Here is an 11,761-nt window from a genome sequence, read left to right on the forward strand (position 1 = left end):
CCAACAGATCCTCTATCTTGAGTTTCCACAACTCAAAACTCTGACTATTAAATTTCTTGATCTCTATCTTTCCACTGCTCACCATCTTCTTTCACTACCAGAATCGATCTCGCAAATCTCCCATTGAGTAGGGTCTACCACAGGCCCAATCGAAACCTATCAGCGACAAAGGCATCCCCTTGATGCCAAAACAACTCCGATACCAAATGTAGGTTTTAACCCCTTACAAAAATTACCTGCATACGAATTCTAAAACAAAGAAAATAAACAATGCGAGAGCATAACACATAAAACACTTATACATAGACATTTTCCCCTGGGTCTCAAAATCGGGACTACCAGCTTGACTTTTCATTATGTTCCTTTCAATGTTACAATACATATTTATACATGCCGAAGCATCCAATACCATAGATCGAAAACCATTGTGTCCAAAACCATGTGCGAAAAATCATGCACAAAACCATGGGTAGGTCTGCCCAACCTAATATGGCATCAAAAAAGAAAATTTTCTGCGGTGTTGCCCCGAACCCCATAGAGTGGCGTTACCTACACCCCTCAAACCCCCTATGACTCCCCTCACTACGCAATCGACGCAACGAAAGGGGGGCTCCGACCCCCTTCTAACCCCCCAGTTAACTACGTGGGCTATTCATGGAAAGAATATAACACAACCCAACACAATTGACCAAAGACCTCCGAAATTATTTTTTATATGTTTAATGTTGACTCATGTAGAGGGGAGTAAAGTTTTGGTTGCTAGAACCATTCATAGCTATTTGTATGGTTTAATAGCCTCGATTGAATTGTGAAGGAATTGAGTAAGGGAAGTGTGGTGCTGGTGGTAAATGAGAAATTGTAAGAGGCATGGATTTTCAGTAAGGCTGAATATGTTTAGGTAGGGTTTTGTTGTACCAAAGAAGAAAATCTTGTCGACTAGTTTGCGAACAAATATGTTGGAAAACACTATGGTTTGAGGGCCTATAAATTGTCGTGCACATCTAAAGTCAAGGAAAAAATTATGCCTACAACACCCAAAGGAGTTAGGCCTAGGGAAATTGAGTTAACGAGTAAAAATTATCAAATAATTTTGTTAACGAGTCGACCAGCAAAGGTGTCAGGCTTCGATTGATTAATGAACAACATGCTTCCAAAGAGGTATAACCTTTGACCTCATAGTCGGAGCCAACCTCCTAATTGTTCCAATGGGGGATACAACGATTAATATAATCTCTTGTTGGGTGCTTTGTAAAGAAATTTAATCCACTAGTGAAATATGAAGGAAAGGAGGATTGAGGCTTGCTTGAAATTGTGCCAATTTGTAATGAGGGATTTTGAATTATATAATAAGAAAATAAAAGTTTCCCGCAACTGCCATTAAGTTTAAATTGTACCAAATATAAAGGGAGCTTTTGATCCCATAATGGAAGAGGGTTATTGGAGAGAAGAAAGAGTGCAGATGTGTAGACTTCGAGGGGGAAAGAAAATGAGGTAAGTACATCATCACTACAATAAAATAATGAAGGTATTGGGGCAATTTCAACAAGCCATCGAAGGGGCCTGCCATTAATTGGTATCAAGGAAGAAGATATTTTTCAAGAATTGAAAGGGATATCGCAGTTGGTGAATGAAAAATTGTAGAAGATAGCAAAAGAGAGAATCTCGTGGAAGTTTGGAGCAGAACCCAAGAGGTAATACAATTTATGGTGTATAATTGATGATGCTTGTTTTATAAAATCAACATAAATGAATGGGTGAAGATAGTGAAGAGACCCGTGGAAGAGAAGGCAAAGGGATTTGCATTCGAAGGAGACAGAGAAACACATAGGATTGAACAGGAGTTGTCAAAGTAGATTTGGGAGCAGAGTGCATCTAGGAAAAGGAGAAGACTCCTATGATAAGGAGGTAAATCTGGTCTTTTTGTTTGATGAGGAATTTGGTAGCAAAATTAATATGATAATATTTTAGGAGAGAACCAGTAGTGTTCTCAAGGACTATGGCAGAAAAGAACCCGAAACAGAGAAGGAGAACCCGATTGTGGTTGAATAATGAAGAGGAAAGGATATCCTTAAGAGGAGAGAATAAGTGAATTTCTCAAGAGGTGAGCAGAAGGTGCAACAACCATAAAAGGAGAAATGAGTTCTCAAGAGGTTTCGGAGGAGGGAACCAAGAAGGACACCAATAACTAAGAGGAGGTGAGGTTTTCAAGTAACAAGTAAAGTGAGGCTTATTATAGGGCTAGGTTGTAGCTCATAGATGAGCCTGGAGAAGCTCAGACAAAATAAGAAGAAAACGAAGGTGACCATTGATGGTAAAAATGAAGGTTTGATTAAAAGCCACAACAAAGGAGAGAAGGAAGACAAGAGAAATGGCATGAGGAAGATAAGTGGTGAAGAGTTTGAAAAGGAGATGACACAGTTGAAGTCTCAAACTTAATGTTCTAATGTAGCTACTACAAAAGAGTGAAGCAGGCTAGAGGAAAAACCTAAGGAGGAGGTTAAATTTATTTGTTAAACAAAAGGAATTTAAGAGGAAATCCCTAAAACCCAAAGAGCTAGGGAAGCATTAGATGAGGCCTTTAATAAAATCCTAGATGGAAGAAGAAAACCTCATAGAAACTGAGCCAAAAGAAGAAGCAAAAGGGAGATAATTCCTTGGAGATAAGGAAAGAAGACTGGTGGAAAGTACCATGGACTGTGGGAGAATTCCAAACCAACAAGTGATGCAAGGAACACCAACAGAGGCTCAATGGCCAAATATTTTCAAAACTAATTGAGTGTTTTTATGTGCAGGCCATAAGCACAATCAAGAAGGGTATCCATCTGAAGTTGTCATGGATATTGTGGATGGAGGAGCCATTCTTAGAAAAGAGGATGAAGGGAGACTTCATGGAAGTCTCATGGACCATGTGGAAATTCCAAAGCAACAGAAGGAACTACAACCTGATAATGGTGATGATACACTAAGTGGAAGTCTTGTGACAAATCAACAAGTAAAGCTAATAGAGGAATGGATGGAAAAAGCACCAGGTGAGGCTACAAGGCCTTTATTTTTTAAGATTGGAGAATTTTATGTGAATGCAAGTCTTACAAGGGAGGAGAATGGACAACTAGACCAAAAGAAGGATGAGGGTACTAAGTTATTCCAAGGAGGAAAAATTCATATAGAAAATGGTGGGCAGTCCTCAAAGCGGCGCAAGGCAGTTTCTCCGAGGTAGAAGCAAAGAATAATAAACTTGTTCCATGAATACATATAAGGATGAATGACTTGCAAGGAATTTCCAAGAGTGGCCATGGTACTTAGAAACCATGAGAAAGAAGAAGGACATAATCGATGTTTTGTTAGAATGAAAGAGAAGAAGGCCTATGCACCAAGGGAAGGACTGCTAACAACAAAAGAGGTAGAGAAGCATCATGTTGATAGTTTATGTGTGAATTTTGCAAGTGAAGAACATGGATGGGAAGTACAAAAGAGTGAAGGTGCAGAGATGACTTCAAAACAATAGAAGTAAGAAAAGATGGAAGTAGCTACAAGGTTGACTTATAACAACACAAATGATGAAAAACAACACTGGAAGGATGCTACAAAGATGAGTGAAAGTGAAGAACTGGAATGCCAAGACACCCATAAGGAATGTGTAAAACAATGTACAACTACTACGTTGCCATGGTATGAACAAGAGTTAAGGTCTCTAGAATGTAACGAAAGAATTGAGTGAAGCTGAAATGGTCAAGGAACCAAAGTTGTATTATGATGATGAGAAGACTGTTGGAGGTATGGTTATAGGAGAAAAAGAAGGACAACAAATGCTGTCAAGATAAGGAGAAGAAAAAAAAATGATGAGATTAGTGTGTCTCTGGAAAATTTGTTTTATTGGAAATCAAGGAGTTCAAGGTAACAAACAATGATAGAAAGTTGCCAAACATTTGTAATACTACATTTTATTTACTAGTATGAGGATGCAGAAGAATGAAGATCATATGATGAGGTGGAGATTGAGATCCTATAGACACTAATGGGATTGATTTGTGTTAACAATTTGGACCAACAAAGAAGAAGTAACATGTACCTGCAAGAGCGTAGATGAACATGGAGGTTGAGGAAATCATGATGTTGATAAGGGAAGTACCTAGGGAATGGTACAACGATGAGGAAAAGATAATTAGTTCTAGCGCATGGTTGACTATGGAACACTACAACAACATGGCGAAGGTGAGACAACTGCAAACAAAATCTAGGATCATGGAAGGAGAAGGACCACTGACAATAAGCTGACTATATAATATTATCTCAGCAAGACAAGTGGAACACAACAAAAAGAAACTTGGGATCCTAGTAGGATGAAGTCATGATTGGAGTAGCAACATGATCAAGCTTATGGGCAACTCCAAAGTAAGGTATGGGACAAAGGGGAAATGAACACAACATCAATCCAACAAAGCAAATTAAGTGGGAATCTACAACATAAAGTTTGGGACCCTAGAGGGTTTCACCTATTGAAGGCCATTGACCAAAAGGTCAAATTTTTTCTACCTAGGGAGTTTGATGCAGGAGCATCGACTCCATATTTTTTTCCAAACCAAGAGGGGTCACGAAAATTTCTACAGAGGAAGGAATTTCCCTCGTGGGTAAACTGTACAAAGTAGAAATCATAGGCTGTAAATTTGTCATGTGTTTCTTTGTAATCCTACTGAGTTGTTAGTTTGTTTTAGTGATTGGCCAAGTGAACCTTTTTCATTGTAACAGGGGTAGGATAAGAATCTAGTATTTTTTAGGCTACTGGATAGATGTCACCTTCTCACTGTTTCTGTTGAGATAGTTTTCAACCAATATATTGTGTATATGTAAGTGTGTTCAATAGTGTAAGGCAGGTCTCCGAGAATTAGAGATTTGATGAATTTGAAGAGGAAGAAGCTCCCAATGTATTTGAAGAGGGACTGAGATAGGAAGTCCGTAAAACCTAAGTGTACATGTTTTCTTAGTAAAGGATGATTATGAGTTTAGAATCTCTTTGTGTATTTGCATACTATTCCTCTGAGTAGACCCTTTGTGGATTTGATTCTATTAATATGGAAATTAATAGGAGAGTATTGAATCATATCAGTATTGTAAAGAAATAAAGAAAATAAAATAAAATTATTTTAACGTCCACGAGGCTAAAGATAGCTTATGGAACAGATTGCTTCTTCATCTGCTTGATGTATTCGGCCCTTTTTCTATGAACTCACAATATATGCTCCCAGATTCTCGACAAACCCCTCGCTAAATAGATTATCCCAAGAGCTAGCTGTCAGTGTATTGCATAACTTTCCCTGTTGTCTTTGAAGGCCTCACATTCTAACATGAAATGCTTTTCTGTTAGATCTCACATTCTAAAATGAAATGCTTTTCTATTTCCACTTTTCTAGAAAAACAAAAAATGCATACTCTTTCCTATTTAACCCTCTAATTGCCATCTAACTGAAAAGATATAATTTTATATGTTTAATGTTGACTCACGCTTATGGGAGTAAAGTTCTGGTTGCTAAAACCATTGAGAGCTGTGCGTATGGTTTAATTGATTTGATTGGATTGTGAAGGAATTGCGTGAGAGAAGAGTGGGGCTGGTGGTGAACGAGCTATTGTAAGAAGCGTGGATTTTCAGTAAGGCCGAATATTTTTAGCAACAACTCATAATTACTCTTCTTAACTAATCATAACTATTATCATTGTACTCATAGCTACTGAGACATTAAAATTTGTATATATTATTATAGTAGTAGGCAGTGATATTAAACTTTGTACCTTTATTCACAGCTACCGAGGCATTAATTCGTCTGAATATTTTATCCATTCATAATTAGCAAAGAAAATACATAACAGTTATCAGGTTCTTTTCTTTCAGTGTTTTATATAGAATATTTGTTTTGAGTTGGACTACTACATTCTTCTATAGATATTAGAAATCTAGGCATTCAATATTTTTAGGGATTAAAAAGTTCCAGGGGAAAAAAAAAAATTCGAGAACCAAATTCTTCATCCGATAGCTTTGTCATCGTTGGTTCATCTCAACGGTAATGGTGTACATTATTTTATTGGTCGAGTTTGAATCATTACACTGATACATATTTACGATAGGAGATCAAATATTTTATAGTGGAGATATATATATGTTCGAGCTTATTCTACTTTAAAAAATTTATAACAGAGATATACATGTTCGATTTACATTTAAAATTTAATTTATAATATATATGTTAATATTTGATATATAAATTAATGTTTAGTAAAATATAATTTTTTATTGTTAATGTTAGAGTGTGTTTAAAAAATATTCGACATGATTAATAATATTTTGTTTATTAATTTTTTACTATTATTTATAATAATTTATTAAATATTATTGTGTTTTTTGGATTTTTTTGCTTGAATTTGAGGTGAAATTTTGATTTGTGAAAAACTTTTAGGGCACTTGGATTGTGCAAGGGTTACCCATCAAGCTTGTGACTTCAATAAATCCCTCTTGGATTTTAGAGAAATTAGAACAGAAAAACCCACCAAAAAAGTTTTCAAAAAGTCGCCCTAAAAACAACTAGTTTTAAATTTGGGTGATGAGAATAATTGTTGAAGGTGTTTTATTTCAACTTAAGGTGGATGATGATCTATTGACTTTTTATTTTTATTTTTTAATTAACAACCTAAATTGATTCTCAAGGGAATATGCTTAGCATATGCTTAGTCTTAATGCTTATCAATGACTATAGTGCATTAAAGAGTTTGTTAGGTTGCATTGACTTTTAATAAATTAAAAAAATTAGATTCATGCCAAATGACTCTTTGCCAACTAATTTCCTAAGGATTTGAGATTATTCCAACTCTAGTAAGTTCATATTCTAATTACATGGGGAAATTAATTAGGAAATTTTATTTAGCAAAATGGTCCATTTTACAATAAAATGTGTAGTTCTTTTTTTTTTCTCAAATTAAAATAGATTAGTCTGCCCATCAATTTCCTAGGGATTTGAGATTATTCTAATAAAGTTCATATTCTAATTAGATGGGGAAATTAATATATAAGCAAATTTTATTTAGCAAAATGGTCTATTTTTCAATAAGATGTGTAATTTTTTTTTTTTTAAAGTTAAAGTTAATCCATAACCTTTTCATTTTCATGCATGGTTAATCAATTAAACCGTGTTCAATAGTAAAACATTCTTCGTGTTAGAATAATTTTTTGGTTATATTTATAAATCTAACTATATCAAACACATTAATATTTTTAATGTAATTGTACAAATTAATTTTATGATAATTTATGAAATATAAAGTAATTAATTAATTAATTAATTTGTGTAAAATATCTAGAATTTAGAATTTAATTTTTATCTGATTTAAAAAAAAAACCGAAAAAACATAGAAACTACATTCAGTATTCCAAAAAACATATCTGACTGATTAGCACATCATTATTTGATTCAAAATGAAGTGAGTATCCTCTTTATTTAAAAATACCTCCCAGCATTAAAACAATAATTACCCCCAAAGCACCTCTGACTGATTAGCAAATCATTATTTCATTCAAAATTGAGTGAGTATCCTCTTTATTTAAAAAAACATTTGAGCATATCAGTGATTTAACCCATTTCCTCAAATAGATAACAAAAACAATTCTACTTCGGATTTTAAAAAAACTACTAAACCAATGAAATGGGAAAGCACTTTCTATGAACAATCGATGGACCATATTCATTATAGTCACCCTTGGTAATCCACATCTGCGTGCAAAAACATTAACTATCAAAGTTCAAATGTTGTCATACATATAAATTACAAAGAAAACAAAAAAAAATTGCAGATAATCACCTGTTGAAATATGCTCAGAGATGCCAAGATTGACCCTCCAATCCAGACACTGTACCTCCTTTCGGAAGGTGCAACGACGTTGATCTTCATATTACGTGGAGCCAGGGCAGTGATGTCCTTGCTCATACGATCTGCAAAACCTGGAAACATGGTAGATCCTCCACTGACAACAATATTTCCATACAGGTCGTCTCTCACATCTTCGTCAGACATCATGATGGAGTTGTAAATTCTCTCATGAATGCCGGCAGTTTGCATTCCAATGAGAGAAGGTTGGAACAAGACCTCAGCACATCTGAAACGCTCTGTACCAATGGTGATAACTTGCCCATCGGGAAGCTCGTAACTCTTTTCCATTGAAGAACTGGTTTCGGCTGTCTCAAGCTCCTGGTTATAGTCAAGGGCTACATAAGCAACCTTCTCTTTCATATCACCAACAATTTCACGCTCTGCAGCAGTGGTGAATGAGTAGCCTCTCTCAGTCAGCATCTTCATCATTGCATCTGTTGAATCCCGACCAGCAACATCTAACCCGGGGACATGAGGAAGAACATACCCTTCATGTATTGGAATTGTGTGGGTGACACCATCACCAGAGTCAAGAACAATACCTGCATATCAAATACATGATAAATTGAATGTTTGAGAGTTTTTTTTGTTGGATAAAAATCATATAAATAAACTATACTGGTTTATCTTCCGAAGAAGATAAAGAAATATTTCTCCAGCATGGTTTATTTTCGGAACAAGATATGGAAAAAAAAAATTCTACATTCATAATATACATCACAAAAACCTAAATTCAAATACATAATAAATTCTTGAAAATCAAAATTGCATTTAGTTTTACAATTTTGCAATTTTGAAGATGACACAACATGCTTACCAGTTGTTCTGCCAGTTGCATAGAGAGAGAGGATAGCTTGATGTGCGACATACATTGCAGGTGTATTAAAAGTCTCAAACATAATCTGGGTCATCTTCTCTCTGTTTGCCTTGGGATTCAGAGGTGCCTCGGTGAGAAGGATAGGGTGATCTTCTGAAGCAATTTGTAGCTCCTTGTAAAATGTATGATGCCAAATCTTCTCCATATCATGCCAGTTAGTAATAATTCCTCGCTTGATTGGATACTTCAAGTTCAAACTGAGAAATTTTCTCTTTGATTGAATCTCATCACCTACATATGTGTCATTTAGTCCATCGTGATGTGGGCGACCAACAACAGTGGGAAACACTGTTGTTGGACCATCATCACCAGCAAATCCGATCTGGATCATAAAGAGAGAGAACTAATATTCAGTATACCATTTTATTTTGTGGATTTAAAGTAAGGCGATAGACTCACCTTGACCATTCCAGATCCACTGTCACAGACAAGTGGCTGAATATCTTTCGTGTCTCCCATCTTCAATGAAATAAAAAATTACCTGAGAAAATTAAAAACTACAATAGAGAAAATCAGTAAACACAACATTATAATGAAACTATTTGAAATTTGAATATGCAAATTTTCAGAGTTTGAAATCGTGTTATCAATATATTGTTTCATTTCTGAAAATAATTGTATTGAGTGTGCTAAATATTGAATAACTGTTCCAATGGATCCACTCTAAACGTTTTACACACTATTTTCAGAGGCAATACATCAACAATACCACTTGGAATGCCAAACATCAACACAGAATCCATTCAAAGAGCAAATTGCATATACTGAAGTATACAAGGGCAGAGTATGATAATTGTTATGGATTAGTGACAGAATGAGAGTAGTTTAGAAAATCTCAAAAGTTTTATGCAGTTAAAAACGAGATAATGTAAAAGAACGCAACAAAAATTTCATAAGGCATACAATAAATTGGACGGAGGGAGATATCTTACACGGCAAAGGAGAACGAGAATTTGCTTGAAAGGGATACGGAGATTGAAAGCTTGCATTGCAATGCATATAAGAACCCCGAATTGATACCAAATTAATCTCAAGCGAATATTACTCACCCACCAATCTTAAAGTCAACTGCATTTATATATACATCATAAAGAGTCAGTAGGGTATTGTTTTCATATTAATGGTATGAGTTGGAAAAAAATTGCGCATTGATATGCACATTATGAGTACGCGTATAATTTTTAGTGACTGCATTCATAGCAGGTTACTGGACCCAAATTAATTGAACTCTCATTTTGTAATGAATTTTATAATGGTTAATCCTATATTTTGTTTTTTCAAAATGTCTAGAATGGTAAAAATGTATTATAATATAATCGGACTGGACATAGTTATAGGATGGGTTTTATGAAAATATATTGAATTGTTATGTTGTTTTTTGCACAGTGACATTTATGATCGCTTTCAATCTATTAATCTAGTCTATGTTTCGGAACTTTTAGTATGTACCGTGCCAATTTCCTAAGTTAACTATTGCTTTCGATCTTTTTATGAATGGTGACATCAGAAGGCCACCACATCCCCAATTACTAATTTCGAGGATGAATGCCATCTTATGTTTTTCGACATGCCATTAATATTCCTTGTTTCTCTGAATTTTTTTTGTTTCAAAAATTTATTATCCAGTCACACCCTTATCTTCCATTTTCTTTTCGATTTAATAATGGCATGATTCTCAATGCAACAGTCGGGAGGTCAAAACAAATTTAAGTAGGGGGTCGGGGGTCGGTGTCATTTATCCATTCTAGACTTTCCAAAAAAATTATTTTCCAACTCATTGCATTTGATCAAGGGGGTGTTCTTATTGATACGTATGCCAAATGTACAAGGGTAGAGGATGCATGAAACCTATTCGAGGAATGCCTAAGTTGGATACTATTGTGTGGAGTGTCATGAATGTAGCATATGTGCAGAATGGGCAGAGATAGGACATTTTTAAACTCTTTCACCATATGCAACGAGAAGGCATGAGACCAAATCGGTACACCTTTGTTGGTGTTCTTAACAGTTGTGGTAACCTGTTATCGTTGGAATGGGGTGAGGAAGTTCATGCCCAACTTATAAAATTTGGTTTGGAGTTTGAAATCTCTGTGGCAAGTAGCCTTGTTGACATGTATGCAAAATCTGGGAACATGGAGACTGCTTTGCAAGCATTTGAAAGGCTACCACACTTAGGTGTGGTCTCATGGACTGCAGTAATTTCAAGATATGTGCATAATGGGCGTGGGCATGAAGCCATGAAAATCTTTTGTGAGATGCAAGAGGCAGGCATGAAACCCAACCAATATACCTTTGTAAACATTCTTAGGGCTTGTGAAAATTTCATATGTGTGGAACAATGCAAACGAGCCCATGCCCACATTGCCGAAACTAAACATGAAATATATAGAGCAATAGGTAGTGCTCTTGTGGACACGTATAATAAGTGTGGATACATAAAGGAAGCACAACGATTGATTAATAGAATACCTGAAAAAAATTGGCATTGTGGACTACAATGATTGCAGGCTATGTACACAATGGTTTTTGCAAGTCGGGTTTGGAACTTTTTCACAAAATGCAACAACTAGGATTTAAGCCCAACCATTACACTTTTGCCATTGCTCTAAGAGCATGTGGGAGAATTTTGACCCGTTTGAATTATATGCCCCCCTACAACCCTTTGTTTGAATGGTTCCAGGGCTAATTATGGGCGCTGGAACTAGTTGTGCCAATGTTCACACTTGCAATGGTTCGACTCTTCGAATTGATAACGCCACAGCCGGGTGAATAATTCAATGCATCCAACAGCTGAGAATGGTCTTCTAAAAATGCCCAATCGGGCCATGTCATACTCTGGTTATCACCTTCAGAACTAACACCACCACATTTTACGAGCACCTGGAATCTCCCCTCCCGCGATCCATGCCTCAATACTTCTGCTAGTGATTGACAACAAGACTTTTTCTGTAATAGGTAGTCAGATTTCAGTAA

At 35.6% G+C, this 11,761-nt stretch overlaps 1 protein-coding gene across 2 annotated transcripts; it reads right to left on the minus strand.

The window, feature by feature from the left end:
* Nucleotides 1-7,522: 7,522 nt before the first annotated feature.
* Nucleotides 7,523-9,777, minus strand: LOC149234975 (actin-97-like). Of its 2 annotated transcripts, none has more exons than XM_089461276.1 (5): nucleotides 9,721-9,777; nucleotides 9,188-9,269; nucleotides 8,729-9,110; nucleotides 7,843-8,453; nucleotides 7,523-7,754 (listed from the first exon to the last, which is right to left on the minus strand). In XM_089461276.1, exons 2-5 carry the CDS (start codon nucleotides 9,245-9,247, stop codon nucleotides 7,674-7,676), a joined length of 1,134 nt encoding a protein of 377 aa, XP_089317402.1. In that variant the 5' UTR covers nucleotides 9,248-9,269; nucleotides 9,721-9,777; the 3' UTR covers nucleotides 7,523-7,673. The 2 variants fall into 2 exon arrangements, with proteins under 2 accessions (XP_089317402.1, XP_089317403.1); XM_089461277.1 differs by having other exon boundaries at nucleotides 9,188-9,285; nucleotides 9,721-9,751.
* Between the last annotated feature and the right edge of the window lie 1,984 nt (nucleotides 9,778-11,761).

This window comes from Pinus tabuliformis, chromosome 8 (genome assembly GCF_031772625.1).
Source record: "Pinus tabuliformis cultivar Carrire ecotype Pingquan chromosome 8, CPIR1, whole genome shotgun sequence".
NCBI lineage: Eukaryota > Viridiplantae > Streptophyta > Pinopsida > Pinales > Pinaceae > Pinus > Pinus tabuliformis.

Coding starts and splice junctions, on each gene's coding strand:
- LOC149234975 (XM_089461276.1), bottom strand. CDS start 9,247: ATGGGAGACACGAAAGATATTCAGCCACTTGTCTGTGACAGTGGATCT. Junction 9,111..9,187: donor GTGGATCTGGAATGGTCAAG/GTGAGTCTATCG, acceptor TTTATGATCCAG/ATCGGATTTGCTGGTGATGA. Junction 7,755..7,842: donor CTCTGAGCATATTTCAACAG/GTGATTATCTGC, acceptor TTTTGCACGCAG/ATGTGGATTACCAAGGGTGA.